The sequence below is a fragment of the Rissa tridactyla genome, chromosome 9 (genome assembly GCF_028500815.1).
Source record: "Rissa tridactyla isolate bRisTri1 chromosome 9, bRisTri1.patW.cur.20221130, whole genome shotgun sequence".
NCBI lineage: Eukaryota > Metazoa > Chordata > Aves > Charadriiformes > Laridae > Rissa > Rissa tridactyla.
Window position 1 is genome coordinate 3,446,416 of NC_071474.1, and position 24,385 is coordinate 3,470,800.

At 44.2% G+C, this 24,385-nt stretch overlaps 2 protein-coding genes across 5 annotated transcripts; one reads left to right on the forward strand and one right to left on the reverse strand.

The window, feature by feature from the left end:
• The first annotated feature begins 291 nt into the window (after nt 1–291).
• Nucleotides 292–12,374, forward strand: INTS14 (integrator complex subunit 14). 2 transcript variants are annotated; one of them, XM_054214357.1, is made up of 12 exons: nt 292–324; nt 750–1,016; nt 2,367–2,474; nt 4,293–4,448; nt 5,803–5,921; nt 6,350–6,492; nt 8,198–8,290; nt 9,366–9,510; nt 9,761–9,894; nt 10,006–10,124; nt 10,509–10,574; nt 11,529–12,374. In XM_054214357.1, the coding sequence occupies exons 2-12, from the start codon at nt 795–797 to the stop codon at nt 11,778–11,780; spliced, it is 1,557 nt and encodes a 518-aa protein (XP_054070332.1). In that variant the 5' UTR covers nt 292–324; nt 750–794; the 3' UTR covers nt 11,781–12,374. The 2 variants fall into 2 exon arrangements, with proteins under 2 accessions (XP_054070332.1, XP_054070331.1); XM_054214356.1 differs by lacking the exon at nt 292–324 and adding an exon at nt 331–637.
• Nucleotides 12,375–12,502: 128 nt separating this feature from the next.
• Nucleotides 12,503–24,321, reverse strand: HACD3 (3-hydroxyacyl-CoA dehydratase 3). Of its 3 annotated transcripts, XM_054214358.1 has the most exons (12): nt 24,173–24,321; nt 23,965–24,007; nt 23,446–23,532; nt 22,562–22,635; nt 20,379–20,543; nt 19,337–19,388; nt 18,842–18,952; nt 18,078–18,205; nt 17,448–17,560; nt 16,761–16,867; nt 15,538–15,669; nt 12,503–14,585 (listed from the first exon to the last, which is right to left on the reverse strand). In XM_054214358.1, the coding sequence occupies exons 1-12, from the start codon at nt 24,257–24,259 to the stop codon at nt 14,509–14,511; spliced, it is 1,176 nt and encodes a 391-aa protein (XP_054070333.1). In that variant the 5' UTR covers nt 24,260–24,321; the 3' UTR covers nt 12,503–14,508. The 3 variants fall into 3 exon arrangements, with proteins under 3 accessions (XP_054070333.1, XP_054070334.1, XP_054070335.1); XM_054214359.1 differs by lacking the exon at nt 23,446–23,532 and having other exon boundaries at nt 12,504–14,585; XM_054214360.1 differs by lacking the exons at nt 23,446–23,532; nt 23,965–24,007; nt 24,173–24,321 and adding an exon at nt 22,739–23,436 and having other exon boundaries at nt 12,504–14,585.
• Nucleotides 24,322–24,385: the final 64 nt, after the last annotated feature.

The following is a 24,385-nucleotide window of genomic DNA, read 5'->3' on the forward strand; positions in this document are numbered from 1 at the left end:
GCGCGGAGCTGGGAGAAGGAGGCCCACCAGCCAGTCGGGATGCTTTTCCATAAACTCTTCTCTATATATAGCAGTTTTATTTTATCGTGGCAGTACTTTTCCACAATACCGGCATCTAGCTGAACTGCTTTCCCTCGTGCATGCAGTATTACAGGCTTATCCTGCTTTTACTACTGAAAACGCCGTTTCTCCCACCGCCGCGCAGGCCGGCCCTGTGTGGAGAGCCCGCCCGGCCCCTTCCCGCCCGGCCCCTTCCCGCCCGGCCGCGGCGTTCCGGGGGGGACGCTTTCCGCGACGGACCCATGGCGGCACGGCGGGCCGGGGGTGAGCAACACTGTTTCCCTTCCCCCTCTCGCCTCGCTCCCCTCTCACCCCCCGAGCAGCCCGGGCCGGCCCCAGGGACTGTCTCTCAGGCCCCGCTGAGGAGGAAGGGTTGGGAGGGGGGTCCGGCTCCCTGCTGGGTGTCCCCGGGCCTCTCCTCGGCCCTCGGGGTGTCCCTGCTGCTCTCTTTCCCCCGTCGAGGCTCAGCCCTGGCCTCGCTCGCCGTTTCCAGGCCGCTACAGCCGGTTGGAGATGCTGTGTGTGGTTCAGGAGCAGAGCTGTTGACTTAATCTGCACGAAATCCCACGGTTTTGAGGTAATTGTTGCTTGCCCCTCTGCACGGTAGGGTCAGTGTGAGAGGACGTGCATTGCCTTGTAACTGCTGCTTCAATAATCATGTGTGGCCTGTTTGTTCCCTCTCCATGCAGTGGATCACAGTTCTCCACAGCGGTAGCAGAGAGGAGCAGCTCATCATGCCGACGGTGGTGGTGATGGACGTGTCACTCTCCATGACACGGCCGGTGTCAGTGGAGGGCTCCGAGGAGTACCAGCGGAAACACCTGGCTGTCCACGGCCTGACCATGCTCTTTGAGCATATGGCGACCAACTACAAGCTGGAGTTCACGGCTTTGGTGGTGTTTTCCTCGCTCTGGGAGCTGATGGTGCCTTTTACGAGAGACTACAACACGCTGCAGGTAGGGTGCCTGAAGCACAAAAGCAGAAAGCTGTCAACATTAAAAAAAAAACCACCAAAGCCCCACGTGTGTTTCCAAATCATGGTGAAATTGTGTGATTTCATATCATCCTGTGCACGGCGTCTTGCGTTGGGTGTTTTATCCTTATTTTAAGGATAGGTGAAATCAATGCATTGGAAGCGTTTTGCTACTTCATCGATCATACTTTGCAGATGACCTCTGGAGTGAGATTAGTAAACAGTGGGGATGGAGGAAAGGGCTGCCTGATGAAGCTCTTAAAAATGCCAGTGGTTCTGTGACATTCCCGTTTTTCTCTGTAGTTGTTGATTTGCTCTTGATAAATGATGCAGCAGGCAGGACCGTTTAGAAAGGTTTTGAGTCAAATGATTTGGTAGAGAGAAGGTGCTTTTAAGAGTATGTAGTAGTTGAAGCAGGGCGGGAATGAGAATAGGTGATTTTACGCCTCGCAGATGTGATGGGAAGTGGGGAGAAAATGGAAAGGAGAAAGTCCAAGAAGGAAACTCCATACAAAAGCAGGAAGGCACTGCAAGTCTCTGAAGCCAGTAAAAATTGTACATGCTTATCTGGTTATCATATATAATATCAAGAAGAAACGGTACATCACTGTCACAGGGCACCATGTTTTAGGTTTGTCAGTTGTGGGATGTGCAGATTTTAATAAGTATTCTGTGTTTTGCTTGTGTTTTAGCAGGTGAATTCTCTTTGCAGAGAGAATTTAGCAGAGTGCATTCTCTTTTCTTTATTTTCCCCTCTCTAAGAGTTCATTTGAGGAATTTCTGAAAGCCAAGAATCCAGCCAAGCCCTGCCACATGTTAGTTTTACATCCCTTCTTATGACGCTGTGTTTAAACGTGATGTTTTTTAAGGAGAAAAGCTGCTTTATGCTTATAGAAACAAGACATGGATGTGAGTTTTGGATTCTGTTACACTCTCTGCCAAAGAGTTTTTGTGAGACAAGCTCCTTGTGGCCTACTTTCTGAATCTCTAAGTTAGAGTTGCTCTGATACCTGGGAGGATTTTCTAAGCTAAGTGTTTCATGTTAGACCTTGCTTCAAATTATGACTTCATGATTTCTTTGAGACATGCAAAGGATTTTTTTTCTCCCAAAGAGCTGTGTTTATAATATTATATTTCCTTTCTTTCTTTTTTTTTTTTTTTTAAACTTTGCAGGTCGTATATAAGAGCATAGCGCTTTGCATTGCATTACAAGGCAGTTATGTTACAATGGAAAGCAAACATACTGACTTACCACAGAACTGTGAATAACTTTTCTGTGTTTCCTGGTTAGTGCTCTTTCACCCAGCAACAACAGTGGTGTTTGTCTTCACAGGAAGCCCTGAGTAACATGGATGATTATGACAAAACCTGTCTAGAGTCAGCGCTGCTGGGGGTTTGCAATATTGTCCAGCAGGAATGGGGTGCAGCAATTCCTTGCCAGGTACGACTGATTTCACTGTTCTTAGGATCTAGCATATATGTAGTACTCCCTGTAAGTTGCAGGTGGAAATGGAAATGTAATTAGGAAACTCTGAGTACTCTCAGGCATGCTGGTGCTACAGGAAGACAAAGAATTAGTATTTTAAATATATCTGGAATATGAACAGAAGGTCGTCTTTATTAAAATATTCAGCAGCAAAAAGCTAGACTGCTTCCTGTCTGATATGTTACTGCATTGGAGTGGATTATAAAATGTGGCCCAAGAGTACTATTTTAGAGGCTTGGTATTTGATCTGGATGCAATCTTCTGTCCCAGGAGCCTCACTCAGTTTGGAGCGGGTATCGACATACATACAGTAATCTTTCTCCTCCAGTACCTGATGGTTTCCAAGGCTTGTAACAGTTACAGGTCTCAAGCAACAGCATGGGACTACTGCTGAGTCTGTTTTCATCTGTCTTCTTTCGCTAATGAGTCATTAGGCATGCATCTGCTCACACACTCCATTCAGCCCTTGCAGCTCTCAGCCTTCTGAATTTGCTGCCTCTTATGGCCAAGTCTGCTTTTAGCCCTCAGTTTTCTGAGACACTTAAGAGCCTGTTGCTCTTTGAGTTAGGATTTAAGTTCAGTAATTTTGCAACTCAGTGAGCCAGGAAGATGTCTCAAGCGATATTCTTTAAGGAGAAAAAAGATAGAGGTTTATTGTGTAGGCAATGCTCCACAATCTAACAAGGATAAAAGGCACCTTGAAAAAGCAGACATTCAAAGCAAAGAACTGGAAAGATGTAAAAACCAAGCATAGATTAGACCTCAACAATTTGGTCTCTCGTTTGTGTCATGGCTCATTTTACTGGAACTTCAGGTAATGGGGTGATGAAAGACAGTGGGGAATATGCTGTGCAGAATCTTGAAATAGTGAAAAACATTATGGGCGAGAAACAGTTCAGGTGGTAACTGAAGAGACTGCAAAAGAGAGAGACTGAGGATGAAGAGAGAATACAAATCTGGATGTAGCAGGTATACATTGATTTCAATTGGATTTGTTTTCCTTACCTCTCAGCCAAAAATAATGCTTGCTGTTGCTGTGCAGTGTTGAAAGAGCAGCTGTTTTACTACCCTGGAGATGACTGGGTCGCAGCTGAGTGTAAATAGTTCCATTATTCAGCGTAACGTATTAGTGCAGGTTTCTACAAGGAGTGACTTTGGACATGCAACTGAATGGCAAAATGTATATTTTTGCTTTAATAGTTCTGCTGCAAAATGTGAACACACTGCAGCTATATTTCTTTGCAAAGAATTAAGGTCATTAATACAACATTCTGTATGGCTTCTGTGGCTTGTGGTGGAAGTTGGGTTGCCCTCCAGATTCTGCAGAAGAAATGGGCTTTACTTTCCATCTGAAAATAAATCTGAAGTTCTTGAGTCCATCAGCAGTGGGCTGCTTGTTTGGCTGCACGGTCACTGTTCTTGTAGTATACACTTAAAAATGGCCATGTTTATGCACAGCATGGTGTGTTTCTAGCTATGAAATTTATATTTTGGTGCAATTGCCTAATGACAGCAAAATTTGTATTTACCACGTGCATGGTTCAAATTGCAATGGTTAAATTTTCAATTTCTCATTTATGTACCTGTTTCTGGGAATTTTACTCACAGTTCTTTCCCCAGCTCAGTGGAGGAAATCCCCGTGTGAGCAGGGATTTTCAGTGTAGAAGCGCATGCTGCGAGGAAGGCTGCTGAAATGTGTCGGTGTGTAGTTGCCCTCTGCAGATAGCAGTGTGCCTTTACGTGGAAATGCTAATCTGTCCTCTTTCATTCAAGGTTGTTCTTGTCACTGATGGCTGCTTGGGGATCGGCAGAGGCTCCCTACGGCACTCACTAGCTACTCACAACCAGCGGAGTGAAAGCAACCGGTTTCCACTGCCTTTCCCATTCCCGTCCAAGTTGTATGTCATGTGCATGGCAAATCTCGAAGAGGTGATGTCTTTAACACATACCTTCTTCTTTGTTGCGTTGGATAATTATTGGGCTTCTCTGAACTAATGATCAGGTCAGCACAAAACATACTTTGATGTTCTTGTGCTTAGTTTTAAAATATAGTTGACACTCTGGTGCTTACTGGTAGTTATTTGGTGAAATGTAACAGTAGTATCTTTTTTGAAAGTTTATTATTGCGCTGTTATTATCTACTACCATTGCATTATTATCATGATCTTTATAAATTGTGTTAGTTTCTCCCTGGAGAATATTATGCGATTTTTATTTATCTGTTTATATTATTACCTTTACTGCATTAATTACATTGAATGCTTTTGTAGGCTTTTTTTAATCTACAATTAAATTCTTGAATAAATGACTCCTATCGCAAAGATGCTCAACACTTAAAACAACAGTAGCTTTATGTAGAAATGTGAGTGAGCAAAATTCTGAAGTCTCCAAGCCTGTGTTGAAACCAGCTTCCCTTAGTTCTGATGGAAAGGTGACTGTTTTCTCTCTCTTTAGGTACCTTTGAAAATCTCAATACCAGCTTTAAAATTCTTCACAGTAGTTAGAATTCTGTTGAATAAAAACATTTAAAAAGAAGCCTATATAGACTAAAGTTCCTTAGATTGGATTTTATTAATAGCATTGCTTTTGACTTGACACCTGTATTCTTCTGTCTATCACAGAAGGATTTTCTGCTTAGGCACGCAATAGATATTTCACTTCAAGGTCTCTATCGAGGAGGATACTCTTGATTAAGCTGATGGATTGAAGCATTGTTCACACATCAGAATAACTGGGAAAATATTTGAAATAAATCTTCTATTACTGATAAGCTTAGGCGCTTTCACAAACATTCTCTAAGAAGTTCTCAAAATACCTGCCTTCCCTCCTAAAAAATTTATTATCCTGAAAGAGCTGGAAACTTAGCATTACCAATGAACTGTTATACTAGCTAAGGCATTCCTGTCCTCTTGAAGACTGAGAGCTTCTGGGATTTTTTGGTTGCTTAAGCCTGCTTTCAAAGCAGAATTTAACACGATAAAGCAATGTATTTGGAGTTGGACGCGGTAATCCTTGTGGGTCCCTTCCAACTCAAGATATTCTGTGTTTATTTGTTACTTGGCCAAACGCTGCCTCTGGTCTAATAGAAATGCAACGTAAGGAGTACATTTCCTGGGAGACCAAGAATGTTTGTTTATTCAGAAAGGAGTGAGATAACAAGAAATCTTGATAGTATCCAAACAGATGCTTTTTTGCTGTGTTGTGTATGTTTTCTGAAAACTGGTTAACAGAAAGAGAGTAAAAAGAAAACTTAATAAAAACATCTCACTCTCTTTTTTTACAGCTTCAAAGCACAGATTCCTTAGACTGTCTGGAGCGGCTCATAGATTTAAACAATGGGGAAGGGCAAATTTTCACCATCGATGGACCCCTTTGCCTGAAGAATGTACAGTCTATGTTTGGGTTAGTAGACTTGTAGATAATATGCCTTTGTGAAGGTTTCCAGGTAGCATCTGTAAAAGAATACAAATATAGCAAGAAATCCGATGAAATGGGGTGTTCTAATTAACCCTTTTTTCTTTTAGTTTGTGTCTTGTTAACTGTCTTCTCAGTTCATTGGTTAAGGTCAATATTTATTTTAGTCATTCTCTAACAAACCATAGCATCTGTTTATGATTGGCAGGTAGAAGAAACTATTTTCCACAATTACTGTTTGTTTGCCATCAGTGTGATAATACGCTGCTTTATTTTGTAATTTAGCAATGCTAGAACTATCGAATTAACTGTAGTTAAAAAAAAAAGTTTTGGAAGCTAAGTTAATGTGCTTTAGAGAAAATATTTTCATTTGATATGCATTATGTTTTCCTTAATAATAACTGATTGTGTTCTAGGAAGCTAATAGACCTGGCTTATACACCATTCCATGCTGTTCTCAAGTGTGGCCACTTAACATCTGACGTGCAAGTATTTCCCAGACCAGAACCTTTCATTATAGATGAGGAAATAGACCCCATCCCTAAAGCAATTAATACAGGTAACAAATCTTTGACTGCTTTTTTACTTAAATCCATTTGATTTCTACCTTTTCGCTGCCACCTCTTACCTTGTGTATAATTACTGTGTCATCCACTTTCTCTCTGCAAGGATCAACCTCTGACTGTGTAATTTTTTGGTATATGTGGCACCAGGGGACAAGAACGTCACCCTGATTCAGTCATGCGTGCCTGGTAAAAGGGCTGGAGTAGGGTAGAGGCACTTTCGAAGCTCAGGATGCCGATTTCTAGGGGCAAGGGCTGTGGGAGACAACCACGGGCTGCTTTCCATGGGTATCCTTATAGGCTTCATGGAGGATAGGAGAGGTGTGTTGCAGAAGGAGCTGCATTTTGTATTAGAGTTGCCTTTATCAGAAAGACCCTGTATTATCAGGTGAGACAAACTAGCATCTTTCTGGAGGTTTCTTCAAGGAATCCACTAGAAGTGGAGTCAAGAAGAATTGTTGAGGCAGCACAAGCAAAGGTTGAGATTTGTGAAATCTCTGTCTTTATAGTTTGTCTGTCATCCTGGCACTTCTTACCAATACTAAGTTATTTTTTAAAACAGCTGTGCAAAGAAAACCTTTCTCAGCCCTCCCATTAGTCAACACTGTGTCCCTGAATGGCAGGTAGTCTGTAGGTAGCCCATGCCTGTCTCTTGCAAATGGCTAGGCACGTTTCTTGGAGAGAATACTGAACTTCACTGCTTTGCCTTAAGAATTAAGCTTGAACTGTAGCATCAAAATTGCTCTCAGCTACATGCATTCTGTCGTTCTTTCCGGTGGGCAGTAGAGAGCTGTGGCTCTTGAGCTAAAGGTTGGCACCCTCAGTGATAGCCCAATGTGGCTAACGCTGCAAGGGAGCTGGTGGGAGGGAGCTCCTGCTGCCTTCACAGTATTTGAGAAGTGCAAAGAGAGTGACTTGGTTAGATCATGTGCCCAGGTGTCCTTTCGGATAATTTCTGGTTTGCAAGTTTTTAGCTCTGCTGGCAATTTCATTTCCTGCATCTGTCCTGTAGACTTCCTTTTTTCCTGTGTTCATCAACAAAATGTGCACAACTTGCATGTGAATAAGGACACAATACTGGTAAATTTTTGCAAGGAAGTGAACCGCAGCCTACAAATTACTGCCACCAAGATTGCCTTGATTTGTGTGGGTTTTTTTAAATCTGCAAGAGAAAAAACATTTATTTGGGGTGTGATCACTTCTTATTTGTAGGTGCATACTTTTTAAATAGGAATGAGTGCATCTGTACCAAAATAGCAAAAGCAAAGAAAAAAGAGCATGCGGTGTGTCTTGATGACGGAGGCTTTGTTTTGCATTCAGTCTCAGAGTTCCTCTAGTGCTAGCAGATCTGGTTTAGTCCTTTGTTGCTTTCTCTCCTTTTGAATATATAAAATGGCAATGGTTTGGGTACAGTGTGAAAAACGATGTGCACAATTCTGTATTTGTCTGGCAACATGGTTCATGGACAGCAGTATGTGTGTGGCAAAAGTGATGTTCTCATCTTAAAGCATCGTGGTATTATGTATGCGTGATTGTATCCTGTTAGCACCTCGACACCCCGGTCAAGGCTGGGGCTCTGTTGTGCTGCCTCTAGTCACTGCTTCAGAAAACTTAGTGGTGTAAGAAGTGCTAACGTTAAGTTGACTCTGAATACATTTCAGCTGTTTCCAAATCTGACTTAAACCTGTTGTCTCCCCACAGATCTAGAAATTGTTGGTTTTGTAGATATAGCTGACATTTCTAGCCCTCCTGTCTTGTCCAGACACTTGGTACTGCCCATTGCACTAAACAGAGGTGAGCAAGTTTTGTTTTCTTGTAGCAAAAACCACTTTTAACTTTCTTTGTAATGTCTGTGATGGTTTAGACTAGAAGCACAGGTTTTATGTTTTATCAAAATACCAGGTGCCTTAAGAGACATGTTTGTGTGGTTACGTTAAAATTAAAACCTTGAACAAAAGCTCTTTATTTTTTTGAATACTGTGTTCTTTAGAAAGTTAATAGAGGGAACAGTGCCCTTATAGCGTCATTATTAATAGACATGCTAAACTTAAAGCTAAAAATAGTTATGGGCCATGAAGCATGTGGTGCAAGATGAATATTTAATGCCTCCATCTAATTGGTTCTTGGAATGATTTGTTGTTGTGCAAAATCTGATCTTAATGACAATTAGATTGTTCAGTTGTACTGGAGCATTAATTGCGGCTCATTGGGGCTAAGTATATATGTATCTATACAAATGACTGGTGTAGTCTTCGAGGATGGGTAAGCATGTTACTGACTTGCAGCTACTTGTGTGCATCAGCATGTGTTTAGAACTTCCCCTTTCCTTTTATCACGGCTTTGGAGTGCAGCAAAGAGATTTCTCGTGGTAAAGCAGAATGAAAGTTCCAGATATGCTTTCATCTCTGTATTAACACTCTTATCCTGCCAGGCCTTTCACCTTAGAAGACACTAACAGTTAAATCACAGCTATGTTCCAGCTACTAAAACATAGTAAGTTTCTCATAATGACCACAAATAGCACAGGAGAGGAGGACTTGGAATTCAGGATGCTTTTGGTTCAGAAGCAGCCACGTATTCATTGCCAGACTCTTGGTGCTGTTTCATTTCACTTCTAGTTTCTTCAAGGCTGAGGTTTTATTTGCAGGTTTTTTGGTAACTCTGTTTTGTGAGTAGGGTGCAGTGGAATATTTATATAACGTTAACAGTGCCAGTTTGCCCAAAGAGCTCATTTAGCAGCTGTTTGTTCTACAGAAGTATTAATTGGCTCTTGCATGGCAGAGGATACAGGGTGGTGTCGTGGAAATAGAACTAGAGTGTTTGAATTTATTCTTATGTTGTCTCTCTGTTTGCATTCATTCTTCTCCAGAAGGTGATGAGGTGGGACCTGGGATCACAGATGACACCGAAGATGAGAATTCAGCTAATCAGATTGCTGGGAAAATCCCCAACTTCTGTGTTTTATTACATGGCAGCCTGAAAGTGGAAGGCATGGTGGCTGTCGTGCAGTTGGGGTATGGAGCTGGATGTCTGCCTGAAAAATCTCTTTGCTTATTTATGCTTTATTTATAAATTATGCTTATTTATATCTGTATTCTGTACAGAACTCTGCACTGCTAGACAAAGCTATGCATTTTTAATTGTGGATATGTTTCTGCCAGTATAAATTGCAAATAGTGAGCCTCCACACAGCGGGCGGGGGACAAATGCTAGGCAAAGAGGGGTGGCAGATTTTCAGCCTTTGAGATGTGTTCTTTTCAATAGGCCAGAGTGGTATGGAATGCTCTATTCACAAGCTGATAGCAAGAAGAAATCAAACCTTATGATGTCGCTTTTTGAACCTGGTCCTGAGCCCCTTCCATGGCTGGGGAAGATGGCACAGCTTGGACCTATTTCAGGTACTGGTTGCACTCATTTGAATAATTCTTACCCATTCAGTGTTTTCTTGTGTGAATGACCTTGACAAGTCTTAGTTGTTAAGTTGTTCTTATTTTCTTCCCCTCCCCAAGATGCGAAAGAAAATCCTTATGGAGAGGATGACAATAAGAGCCCTTTCCCCTTGCAACCCAAGAACAAACGCAGTTACGCACAGAATGTAACTGTATGGATTAAACCAAGCGGCCTCCAGGTAATAACACGGATTTTGCACTTGATGCTTTACTTGGATCAGCAGTAGCCATCTGACCAGCAAAGTGGAGTCTGTGTGCGTCTTGTCCATTTAATGTAATTGCTTTATTGCTTTTCTTTCATTTTTATAAACACTGTGTCTTTAAAATATCATGATTAAAGTGCAATCAGAAAACATAAATTGTTTAATGAAAGCTGTGTCTCCAGTGTAGCATCTGGCTTAGTTTATTGAATTTAGTATAATTACCATTTATGTTTCAGCCTTTGTGAGCTGCAGTCTTGTCAATGGTCAGCATAATTTAACAATAAATAGTTGAGGATTTTTTTTCTGCAGCTTCCCCAGCCGTTGCCAAGATTTTTAAATTATTTTCTTTCTTTTCTGCAGACAGACGTACAGAAGATCTTGAGAAATGCGAGGAAACTCCCTGAAAAAACTCAAACCTTCTATAAAGTGAGTAACATTTCGGGCTGGCCCGAGATTGATCCATAGTGATAGTGGTGCATTTGACAGGAACACCTACTGCCTGTGTCCATAGGATGTTCTGTCCAAGCTTGTCGGGCTCTGCAACACATACATGGCTCTATAAAGGAAACACCTTGGGTCCATCTCACAGACTAGGTAAGGTGAGACAAGGGGGTCTGGTTTTCCTGCTGCCACGGTCTCTGTCAGGGTGGCAGAGACATACCATGTTTACAGGTGCCTCTCATGATCCCTGCTGCTTCCTTGGTGAACTTCTCTGCGGATTTTATGCTGTTGTTCAGGCAGAAATAAACAGGAATCAGAGAGGAATAAAACACAGACGTCATTCTGAGTTTAAGAGGGTCTCTTGCATTTTTTCTGCAGCAGAGAAACACAAAATTCTAGGCACATTTGGACACATTGTAATAATCCATAATCTAGACTGTAGCTGGAGGTAATTGCAGGCTTAGTGCTGAAGCCGTTTATTGTTGTAGCCCATAGAGACTCAAAGAATGAATATACTGCCTAAATGCACATAAGCGCTTGTCAGTTTATAGTGAAGAAAAATGAATATATATATATATACATTTTGCTGGATACTGTGGTTAAAAGCAGGAGTCAGCGAAGCCTAAGTTGGAGGCTGCCTCCAGCTGGGACGCAGGCAGAACAGGCAGGTACAATCGCTGAATGCACAAAAGGGAAAAGGGAGAAGTGGAGATTTATAGGAAGGGAAAACCCAGCTGTTTAGTTGTGCCGCTATAATCTTCAGCCCTGAAGCATTTTTTTATCTTATGAGCAGCAGACGGTTTCCAGCAGCTGTACTGATCACTCAGGTTATTTTCCTTTAAGTGAATAAGCTTGCCATTAAAAAAGAAAGAAGTAAGAAATCCATGTTTTTATGTAAAGGCTTACAGTGTCTTTAAAAGGAGTTTTCCTTCTTTGCAGGAACTTAATCGTTTACGAAAGGCAGCTCTGGCCTTTGGCTTTTTGGACCTCTTGAAAGGTGTGGCAGACATGCTGGAGCGGGAGTGCACCCTGCTTCCTGACACGGCTCATCCCGATGCGGCGTTTCAGCTCACACACGCTGCTCAGCAGCTCAAAGTGGCAAGTACGGGAGCATCGGAATATGCTGCCTATGATCATAACATTGCTCCACTGCAGACAGACTTTTCCAGTAGCAGCACTGAAAGAATGTGAAGTCTCCATTTTGTGAACTTCTATAGATTTAAGACTCAAGTGGTTCAATTTTTCTCCTCCTGTTTACTTTCTAGGGCCTGTTTAATTGCTGTTTGGAGAACTTCCTATCAAAACAGGGTCCCTTACCTGTGTCAGTGCTCTCTTAAAAAAAATTAGCTAGTTTGAGGTGGTTTTAATCAGACCTGGAAACTGTGGAAAGTGTCCCAAAGTAAATTACTGTGGTGGATGCTGGGTGGAAGCTATTCAGTTCATGGGAGGAGAGAAAGAAAATGCCGTCATAGGCAGCACGCTGCTCATGGCTTTTGGCCCCCCCAAAACGTGGTTACTACATAAGTGAACCCACTGGTATCCTAAAAGGCAGCTACTATACTTTATACACCAACGTGTGAGAATCACTGTGCAAGATCAGATACACAGCTAATTTCAGGGTGTTGTCACGCATTTTATGTCCGACTTGAAATCCAGTCTGTACTGTCGTAATGAGGGTTATCACTTGTATTGCAATGCTTATGCTTGTGAAAGTAACTTAATCTTGTGAGATGATTTTTTTATTTGTGTAATATTAATAAAGATTAAATCTTCATGAAAATTTAAGTTGGACTTGTTCCATTTTCACAGCAACTAGGCTGTGTGGCCTAAAACATTGACCTCGTGAGGGCTTGGCTCCCGGCTGTTTATCATGAGTTAAATAACGAGTTATACAGCTTGCATTCAGGGAAGGAACAAACAACTGAACTAAAGCAAAATCTGGTTGTAAATCTTTATTAATAGAAACGCATTCTTTCTGAAGGACTAAAATTCAGTAGTGTAAGATCCATGACAGCTTGCATTAGGTACCACAGTTTCACTGAGGAATATCATGTATGAATACGTATGGATTTCATAACAGAAGTTTAAATGCCCAGTGAAGAAATTAAGTATGAAAGTGATCCTTGCTGTTCCATTACTCGGCTAATTCAATCCTTTGACAGAGTTCAAACGTAGGTACAGTGTGTGCTATAGTGAAATAGTGTGTAAATAATGCTCAACCCTTCCGAGTACAGTAAGCTGCACTCTCCTTTGAGTGCGAGCCTCAAGTATCGCTAAAAAGGAGTTGCAGCATTCCTCTTCTTGACAAAACACATTTGTGAAATGTAGTGTGGAGCTTGTACCAATTCTTTGTTAAAATCTCCTTATAACACTATTTCCCTTCCTTTACAGTAACGATCACTTGGGTCCATATCACAAACAGTAAGCTGTTTGTCACCTTTAATATAGAAGATAATTTTCTGGAGGATTCATATTGTTTTACAGTAGAAAAAGATAAACAGTATCATGGCACTAAGCTAATCTCAACTTCAGTGCCTATTCCGGATTGCTGGCATTGCTGTGCGTTGCCCCAGGAGCAGCGGCAGTTACTGGAGGCAACCTGTTCATAACCACCATAGTTTAGAGCAAATTTTTTGTACGTTTTTCTCAACTGGATGAAGGAGGCCACAGGGATCTGGAATTACCTACAGGAGGCTAGGTGTGAAGAAGGGCATGTTGAAATTAAGTCAACTGAAACAAAGGATTCCAGGTGAGAGAGTAGATGACCTGGAATGTGGGGGGAGCTTCTCTTTTTTATTGTTGCTGTTGCTTAAAGCAAGCACAGAGGAAAGGGTCCCTTCAAAACCTGTGTGGGATCTCCCTTACCGAGATTTGATACACGCCATCGAAATAATACACGGTTTATTTGACCCACTACTCCGTCCCAGCAGGGGCCGGCCAACAAAGGATATACACCAACTTCTCCACTGCACCCCTAAGTTTAAGTAGGAAAGCAATCTTTACTGCCTTTCCAAAGGCTATAAATAAATATAGGAGCTATAGCCCAGCCAGGAACCATCAGAGGAGCTCGGTCTCCCATGACAGTTCCACGTTTGCATGGGTGGGATGGAGTTCTGCCAGGGTTTGCTCACATGCTAGGAGAGAGCTGGTACCTATGTTTCCTTATTTTGTTATGTTTCAGTGCTTGCGTTTCTAATCGGTGAAGCATTTCTGATCATGTCACAGAGTGGTGGCTTCCTTTCCCTAATGACTAGATAAGGACATGTTGCTACAGGAATGCCAGGATCCACACAGCGCTCCGATTCTCTTAAGGCTAAACTAGAAACAAGACTAAGTTGGTAGCATTTAAATCGACATTAGGTACTTCCAGTACTAATTCTGCAGCATCGGTATGCCGCAGAAGAAAAGAGGCGGGGTGTGCTGAGCAAGTTTACCCCAACTGTTAATAAACACCCAAACACTGTTCACAGTGGTCTCAGACTGCGCTCCTCCTGCCATCAAGATGCACCCTCGGAACAGCATGAGCCAGCTAATAGTATATCCTGACATCAGAAGCCCTATCTGCATGCAATATTGAAAGAGCAAATATCCAATTAAAAGGTAAACACTATTTCTAATTAGTGCTGCTCCACTGTTTATAAGCATATTATATGCAGATAATAGGATTTCTTTCTAATACGGTGGTTGACAGGATACAAGTTTAAACGTTACTGTTCAATGGTAAATGCCATGCATACATGATTGAAAGGGAACAAAATACAGTATATGAGAATGTTACTTGAGTTCACTATGAAATCATGAAATCTAGTGCGATCATTTAATTTTACAAAATTCTTTACATTACAGTGGGTAAAACCGTAAGAATTAGAGGCTTATCTTGTCACTGAGATAAGTTAGGTAAGAAAGTTGCAGTCCTCCTTTACTTCATCTTTCTCTTCTTTGGTCCCAGGTGCTGTTTCCTTTGCTTGTAGAGGTGACGGAAGTTTACAAATACCCCTGAAAAAGAATGAAGTGTTTAGGTAGGACATTATTGCATCTTTTTAATGCTAGATTGCTGTATCAAATTTGAAAAAAACCAACAACAAACGAACAAACCACCACACAAAAAGCAATGGCTTAAGGGTGTGTATAGCACTGAAAGCTAACGCAAGCTTTTCTCGCTGGGGGAGGCGGGAGTTGCCGCACAGGCTGTTTGGTACAGGGCTGGTTTGTCTTAAAGAGTTGCAACACCGGCAGTGCAGAGCTGGGAAAGGATCAAACAAGTATTTCAGAGTGAAACTCGATAAAAGACATTCTTTAAGCAATGCCTGTGAAAGAGACAAATCTATTGAAAGTTCAGTTTAAAATTCTAGGTTAGATTCTACTGAGTTGTGGATACCCAGACATACTGCACGTGCATACTATGAAGTTAACTTCTGTTTAAAAATGTTAACACCAGAAACCAAATATGTAGCAAGCACCATTCTTCTTTAAATACACTACTATTTAAAGAGCCTTCTATATGTTTCCTGGAAAAACATAACTTCAGGTTGCATTAGGGATTACAATGCAGTTAGTTAGACATTGCTTTAATTTGCAATTATGTTTAGATTTCCACTAAATCATTCCAAAGCTCAAATACCATGTAAAAGGGGAAACAAAGTATACTGAAGTTATAAATACATGTAAAAATTATTCTTTTAACCCAAGTGATCAGTAGATAATGCTAACTTGTTACCAAGGTCTCCTTCTTAGGGGGCTAACCAGTGCTAATTGTACCTGCGTTCCCCTCCATCTCTGACAAATTTATATAAACGAGCAACAAGGATAATGCTTAACCTCAAGCAATTTTGTGTTGCCACGATTCCCAAAATGGAGGAATTTAATTTTCTTCAAAAAATATACTTATTCAGAGGAAACTGGCCTTTTTATATCAATAGTGAGAAATACAGTTAAGTATCTTTCTTACCTAAAAACAAGGCTATAAGGTATATTTGAAGCAAAAATGAAAACTGGATTGTGACGTTCAGTGGATTTGGCAGTCCCAGACTATATTTCCCTGTTTCACTGAAGATTGGAATGGATTGAATGATACAGACGGCTGAAAGCAGAAGGCCACCATCGTTATCAAACACAGATAAAATATACAATTGCACAGCCCACCCCAACTTTTTCAGGATATTCCCTTCTTATTTGCTATCTCTCCTTAATTATAGCAATTTTAAAGCTCTCTTTTTTTTTTTTTTCTTTTCAAACATGCCGTATGATGGAAAGCAGCCAGCTCAGGCAGTATAGCAGTTTAGCTACAGAAGTGAACTTGCCTGGTGAGACACTGTTCTCATTCACAGCGGTAGCCTGCAGGGCCCACGCCAGCAGTATTTACCATGCAGAAATACGCACAGCAATGAAAGAAGCGTGGTCTTTCCTGTGCTTGGAGCTGAGCAATGCCCAAGCCTACTTCTGGCTCACAGAAACAGGTTCAGACAGGTATGATTACAACATATTTCTTACAGCTACATGCTGAGTGGTGATAACTGTTCTTAAATAAATAAAAATTTAAAATAATCCAGACCTGTTAAGGCAGAAGAGTTTACTGTAAAGCTCCCTCATTCTAGAGGGGGTGCAGCAAGAAGACTAGGGGCCTGCTTCTTCCATGGAGCAGTCACTCTCCAAGCAGAAAGGGATCAGAGCTATATGGGAAGCACCATGCCCGTCTTGGAACAGGCTATGCTGCTTTCAGAGGAAGAATCGGCCCCGGCCCACCCTGTGCAGTGATTTACAAGATAATGTCAAGATCTGTGAGCTGGTGTGAACCCAAGCTAGGCTGGCCAAGTCAGGTCTAGCAGATAAAAGCAAATACACTGCTTTGGATCAGCAGAGGCAAGTGAGCATTGTCATCTTGTGCCGCTTGCACGGACTGCAGCACACGCTTGGTCGCTTTGTCAGGTAACCTTTTGTTGCCTTTACTTTCCTCTCCAGTGCCTAAAAGGAAGACTTTTTTTCACATCAAATTGAAAAAAAGTATTTGATTCAGTAAGAAAGACAAAAATGCTTACATCTGGTTCAGCTCAAAGCAAATGTCTCTTTACCTGTTGTTCTATTATATTTTTCAGTCCGGCAGCCAAACCAAAAACTGAGTTATTTGCCCAGCCTTGACTTTGCTATTTATTAAATTGCCTTTTTTGGACATACCTTCTGCCAAGCCTCCTAAAGGGTAGAGAGGGATCCAGGTAGTGTAACGGAGCCAGGTTAGTGGTTTCCATTCAATACCGATACATGAAAGCATGTAATATGGATACCTAAAGCCAATTCAGGGTGAGAAGAAAGAGACACTGTTTAAAATGGAAGCTGCTGCTCGAATCGGTCTTGCATATATCTGCTGTGTAGAACAGTCAACGTAATTCCCAAGTGACAAAAGAATATTCAAAATTCATTCCTATGGATCGTGATGGATCATCACACCCTTATTTGGCAGTTTACAGAACTAATGCTATTATTCTGACCACGTGGATGAATGTAACTGCCTGACTTGCCTAATAAACCCTTCAAAATACTTCTTTTGAAAGGGAAACAGAGCATAGTGCAGCTCACTTGACAATGGAAAGTCAAAACAACAGAACCCTCAACGAACAAAGCAACAGGTTTCCCTAGGTTCACGGCAGTATGATTTCCAGACTCCAGCCTTGTCCCAGCTTTTGGCAGGTGGAGCAACCTAGGAAGGCTGTGATAGTCCGTGTCTCTAAAGGAGATTTTACTCTCTGGGGCCAATGCACTAGAGACACTCTTCCAAAAGGTACGAGGATCAAAATCTTCTTTAAAGAGTTCTTGGCAACAACATGTTGCTCTGTACACACCTGCTAAAGGAAAATTCCCACAAACCTGAACAGCTCAATGATACTCCAGAAATAAAATATGAAGAACACCACAGGTTTGCTCTGCATTTCCTCTAAGCTTCCGAGGACAACAAACAAAATAAAGTTTCTTCCAAATACCTGTTTAAGAAAAACAAATTAAGGAACAGTCACACTCTTCATCAAAAGAAAGAGCAAGTCCTTGCTGTTAAAAACACGCAGGATATCTACTCTTCACGCCTGAAACATGCTGAGCACATAACTAACTCTGCAGCTGAGCTGTGACCTGCTTCTTACGAGCATGCATTTTGCTCTGTATTTAGGTGCAATCCAAGGGACTTACGTCTTAAATCATCTATCCTCATTTTTATGTAAAACAACCACGATAAAAAGGGCACTGGCAACAAATCAAAATCATGTACTTTTCATCAGCCGCTTCTTGTTTTTGCTGTCCCGAACCACCTTACCTCCGTGACAGAAGACAGCCTGCCACAGGTAAGACTGGGAAGCACAAATTCCTGCCTTCTGAATAATATATTCTCTAGTCCAGTGCCAATGAGGTTGTATCACTTATTTTAGGAGAGTCTCAACACTTTGTTTAAAATAGAGACCTACTTTAAACATGGGGGGAGCAAGGAGAAGAATCTTAAAATATTACCTGCACTACAGCAGGTATCAGCGGTGATCTGACTAGTCCTATTAGTGAATTCATGATCTCCATTAATGCCAGGGTCTGGCAGAAATACATCATGTCAGCAATAGTGTGAAAAGTATCATAGAAGGAATCTGTAAGACACAGGAAACCATTTTAGAGAACAAATGAATTTCCATGTTCAGGAATCTGGCGCAGCCGCATAGCTTTTAATAACAGGATTCTAGCTGTATTTGAAAAAAAAAGCATTATGCATGTAACATTATTATGTAACTTCTTTAAAGGCTTTATCTTCAAGTCACAGCAGTTAGGCCAGAAACACTGCTCAAGTGCTCTCTTTCATAAACAGAAGGATCAAGAGCTATTTCAATAATTACTTTACTAAAAAAGCAATAGCGCTGTACCTCAACAGAATAAAGCATTCTCGCTTCGAAACCAAAATATTCTGCCCAGCTCATTTTCAAACATACTAACATTGCAGCGAGCGGGACATTTTGCTCCAACTGATTTCTTTAGAAGTAACCTTGGCAGACTACAAGTATCATTCATCAGAATATGCAGTTGTGATTTACAAGAGGACAGTGTTTTCCTATCCTTGACACTGTGATGGCTTTTTGAGAGGCTTTTGTTGTGCACTTCAGTGATGCTTTTACAGTTTTGTTTCTTAAATATGTCTTCCTTTAGATTTCACTACTTAGAAAGTACTAAAAACAACACTAAAAAAACCCAAAAAAAACCCCAATGTAAATAAAATAGTGCTTATTACTTGCCTTTTCCTAAGATGAACAGTCGTACTGTCATGTTCACAAATATCCAAGAGAATCCCAAAAACTGTACAAGATTATACATAACTAAGTATCCCTTCTTCAGGTGTTTGAAAGCTAAAATCAATAATAAACACATCAGGTGAGCAAGTACAGTGGTAACACTCCTGCAAAGACTACGGCTGCAAACCAGGCTTTCTGTGAGAATACAGCTTACAAGAGAAATGGAAGCTATTGCTTGCGATAAAAGGGTGCACTGGGGGTTCTGCCTGCTTTCACCATCATCTGCTAGAACTCAATTCTTGCTAGTCAGATATTTTAAATTCCTTGGAAACTGCAGTCCACTTTTATTAGATTTCTATATAGCTCATAATACAAAGATCCCCCTCCAAAAGGCACCAAGCCAGAAAAAATTACTCCATAATATTTGAGGTTTCCATATCAGAGCGACAGAAGCTTTCTAAACCCCACCTTAGACACTAGAAAGGTACGGTTACTTACGGTCTTTTGGGACTCTGGATTCTATTTTCATTTTGTTAATCTTTTCTTCTTCCTTAAGATGAAGGATAAGGTTTTAAAGACTGTTACTGTAATTAGCAAGTGATTTGTTAACTATACTACTGCAAAGCTAGTGGCTTTAAAACTCAGCTAAGCAGCCAGTTGCTAGAGGGTTTAAATTCTCACCTGCGTAAAACAGCACATTCCTCATACAGAAGTTACGGTACGGTAAAAGCCAGAGGGTGTTAACCTGTTATCCTACCTTCACTATTTATTTTTTTCTAGTAATTACGTGCTTTTGCTGAAAAAGCCTGCTGTTTTCTGTGTTAATTCTCAGTTATTAAAGTTGCTTAGAGCTGTTCCTTAAAACGTTTCATGACCCACCAGTGACCTGAAGGGAACTGGGAACATCCAGCCCAGGCTCTCTGCCTGCCCTTCACCGCTGCTTTCTGGCTCCTGGCACTCAATGGCTGTGGAGGGGAACAGGGCAGCGTTTGTTGTAAAACAGATTTGCAGAAATGGGGTCTGTTCAAGTCTTTTCCAAGATGGTCTTTTGCCTCCCTGCTGCAGTGAGCTCCTTGAGCCTACCAGACGGTGGGGATGCACCGTCAGGGCCAGCCCAGTGGCTGAGGAAAGCCTCAGAAATCCCTGCTTTCCAGCCAATAAATGCCTGAGACTGGCACCTTCACGCACCACATGGCACGTTGGTATGATCCTCGTACGGATCGGGACACAGAGCTGCTAAGGCGTAGGGCAAGGGGTGCAAGCCTTGGGCCGCAAACCCTGGCCAGCCCTGAGCTAGCACGCAGCCACCAGTTCAGATTCGTGCTGCTGCTCTTCCTAGCCAGGAGCACGCCTATTTCTGAACTCCTGCTTACAATCTGAGCCGTTTAACCACTTCTACGTGGGATCTGTGTGAAACAGCATTAACAATCAGCATGCCAAACTCCTCCAGGTAAATGAAGAACACAAGTTCAAGCGCAGGAGATCAGCTACCCTTGCTTTGTAGCTGGCAGCACAAGCCACACGTGCCCTTAAGACTGACCTTCTCCTTGAGTTCCATTTCAGCATCCGATTCATCTAACCAGCGGTCGAAGTCGGGAGCTAGGAAGAGTGGGCGCTTCTCTTGCTTGGTGAGTCTCTCCCACCAGTTACTCTCTTTTTTCTGCACAGTGATGTTCAGCTGCCTTTGAGTCACCCTGCATACAGGCTGAGGGCAGACACAGGAGCATAGATCAGCAAAAGTTCCAAGAAACAAGCTCTGAGACTGAGTTGATACCCAAGCTCTCCTTATCAAGGAGGCAGAGGTGACATGGACAGCTGCAGCACAAGCATCTCTCTGCTGCCCAAGGCATGGAAGCAAAAGGCAGTCCAGTTGAAGATGGCAACTGTGATGGCTGTCGGACTTGATAAGCAGCTTGAAAGCCTGCCTGTAGAGCAGAGCACCATTGCATCCCACCACAAAGAGCTACCACAGACCCTAGCAGCTAGCCTTCCTAGGCAGAACCCACGATCTTGGCTTTAGACTTTCTCGCATTAAGTACCGTGAGCCAGCCGCTTCCTCTAGCCAGTGGTAAAAATAACACTACCATCAGCCACAGGTACGTGTCCAAAACAGGGGACACCACATGACATCTGCTACAGCAGGAGGAAGAGCTAACAGCCTTAGGAAATGCCCGCAGACAGTGGTGAGCTGACAGACCTGGCAGTGTGGTCACTGGCACCCCACAAGGCCTCTCCATACTCTGCATAACGGCAGCCCAGAACCTCTCCATCCTTACAGCCCGCAGCACTGTCACCTTGGGTACCCACCCTTACTGCTACCATCGCAGCCTTCCGCACCTTTAGCCTACGCCAGGGTGCTCTGCACGGGACTGCCCCTCAAACCAGCTGAAACTGATGCAGAAGAGCCAGGAGCTGGGTTCTTCACTGAGCATGTTACCCCAGCACTGCTCTGTCAAGGCTGTCTGGATGCTCCTAGGACATCTGAAAGCTGTAGCTGTAATTTCCAGCTACCAATGCCTGGTCCTTGCCTGTCAGAGGCTCCACCTCTCGCTGGTGGCCAGCGTGGCACCAGCAAGAAGCACTCATGGTGCACATGAAAGCTAAAAGAGAAAACCCCAGGCTGCAATACTTCCCCGTCCTGACCATCTGTAGTTGCACAGGTTTCAGAGAGTTGATTCTCCTCCAGCCCCTCCACGGTGACTCAGAGTGACTAGACTTTTGGAAGGAGGCTGCTCTGCAGAGGCAAGGATTTGCCTTCCAGGCCTGGCTCCCAGCACAGCCCATGTCTGCCAGCACCGAGAATGAGCACGGGCAGTGGCGGGCACTTCTCCCCACACTGTGGACCAGGCAGCTGCTGCTTTACCGGACAGATGACAAACTGGTGACCAGATCCTGGAACCAAGGGATGTTCATTGTCTACCACTCAATACCTGGTAGGAGCCATGCAAGAAACCTGCCTACTGACAGACGCTGGAAATTCACCCTCTGGCGAAGCAGCAAAGGTGAACGGTGGCTCCCAGTCTGCAGCTATCCCCAACAGGCAGCCAGGAATAAGCAGCACAAATCCTGCACTGGGAGCAGAGCCCAGGCTTTTCCTGTGCCTCTAACAGCTTTGAGAGGTAAAGACAGTCTTTACAGCCACCTGTGAGTAGTGTGGAAGGGTTCCCCTTCCAGCAAAGCTCTCTCCTACTGGACTACAACAGCAATTAAGAAAAGATTTTGCAATAGGAGCTGCAGCACATCTGTACGGGCAACCTAAGAAATGTGCACAAGCCAGAAGCACTAGTTCTCATGACTTTATTTTGTCGGGCTGCAAAAGAAGCCAGGAAACATCACAACTAACACTTTGCAGCACAGCGTTCCCCTGTTCTCCAGTCAAGGCTGCATCACACGCCACCTTGCCAGATTCTCGCATTATTTTGCTGCTTTAAATCCTTAAGAATTTTACAACTACTGTTTAACAACTGATATATGTAAAGCCCTGCTTCTACTGGAGCTGACCGATGCGACACTAGCTCCAGTGAGGTGATTTGCATCAGGGGAGGATGGCGGCTGAGCACAGGGACAGAGGACTGACACAGGCGGCTTTTAGTTTGCAGCAGTTACAGAGTCACCAGGAAGATCTAAACGGTACATTGTGCACTTTACGTGCAGCCATTTTCCTTTCAAGTTTTTAAAAAATTGCTTTTTCTTTGCCAGAGTTAGAAAACGAAAAATACCTACTTTAGGCTCAACCGGTTCTAGGAACTCGATCTGAAATTCGTAGATGTTGTCCCCTTTGGCACCATGACCCTGAGCTAAAAGACAAGAATTAAGAGTCAGCGTGAAGGTCCCAGCCAGTTCCACACACCCCACCTGCAAAGGACGCTGTGTACATGGAAGTATTCAGTGGTTACTTACAGTGCTTCCCCCTGCCCTGCTGGGAAGCAAGAGGAAACCACATGATAACAGGGAAGACACAAACAGCTCAAAACATTGCTTGGATGTGCCGTCGCTGGAGTCAGCAGCCAAAGCTGCTGCAACGCTGCACGGCGCTGGAAAAGGCTGCTTGATTGCAAGAAGGCAGCGTGTGAGACTCCCAAAAGAAGAGCTCCAAAGGCTGCTCACGGCTAGCTTGAATCCGACTGGAAACCCCCTGTGCGGATGGCCTTTGGGGGATCGGGCCTCCACACCAACGAGCAAGCACCCAGGGAGGCTGGGCTCCCGCGGGTCCGTGGGAACACCATGCGGGAGTCCCAGAGCAGGAGGGTGCTTTCACCTCTCATCTCCTGCATACGCGGGGTCTCGTCGCCGGAAGGGCTCCAAAAACCTGCACACCGAGTTTAGTTTTCCACCCTTCCATGCCGTAAACTGATCCTGAAGTGAAGACGATGTGCAACACCCCCCTATCAAATATCCCTGGCTGTGGCTCACCAGGGAGGCAGCACCGCCTAGGCAACGCATCTTAAAGAAAACCACCAAATAGATGAGAAAACCCCAATAAAACCAGCTACAGCAGCTACGGCGCATCCTTGGTGTGACCAGGACAAGCCCACCAGCACAAGGTGCTGCGGTGTGCAGCCGCCTGCCCGAAACAAAACCCCCTTTCAGGCAGAGACCTGCTTTACCTTTCAAATCGAGCGCTGGCTCCCGACGCAGAGGTTTGATAACGGTGGCAGAAACAAGGTCTTTGTGCAAGGAAAAATTGCTGCCAGCTATCTCCGGGGTTCGGCGGAGACAGGACAGCAAAGACGTATGGAAATTTCACAGATATTTAAATACGGGGAGGTTGGGTGCTTTTTGCTTATTAGATAAGATACAACCTGCTATTGCTACAGCGGTTTGTGGGTGGGTACCCGTCATGGCGTACCCCGCACCCACCGCAGAGCTGTGGCTGCCGCCGAGGGCAGCGCTGGGGACCCGGTGGCCGCAGGGGACCCCGAGGCTGGGGGGATCCTGTGGGGCTGCGGGGACCCCGGTACTGGGGGGACCCCATGGCTGAGGGGGACCCCGGGAATGAGGGGGATTCCGTGGCTGGGGGGGGACCCCGCGGCGGAGGGGGACCCCGGCCTCTCCTCCCGGGACACCGCACACCCCGGCGGGCCCGGGTCGCCGCAGGACCCCCCCGCGATGGCGGGAGCCCCTACCTTTGAAATGCAGCACGTTGTCGGTGATGGCGATGTCCGGGTGCTGCGGGAGGAGAAGAAGCGTCAGGCGGCGGCTCGACTCACCCGCCGCCCCCGCGCGAGACCCGCGCACCGGGCCCGCCCCCGCACCCCTCCCGGCGGGGGGCTGCCCGGACCCCCCCCCCCCCCCCCCCCGCCCCGTGCGCCCGCGGGTGGTTCCCCCCGGCACCTGCACGTCACTCAGCTCCACGCGCAGGTAGAGCTCGCGATGCCGCTGCGCCCAGTGCACGTGCGGCCGCAGGCTGGGGCCCGCCATAGCGCGCGCCCGCCGCCCGGCTCCCCAGGCGGCACCGGGAGGGGGGGGCTCCCGCGCGCATGCGCACCGCCCCGGCCGCGGGTGGGCGGGTGCGACCGCGCCTGCGCAGGCCGCGGCGGGGGGGGG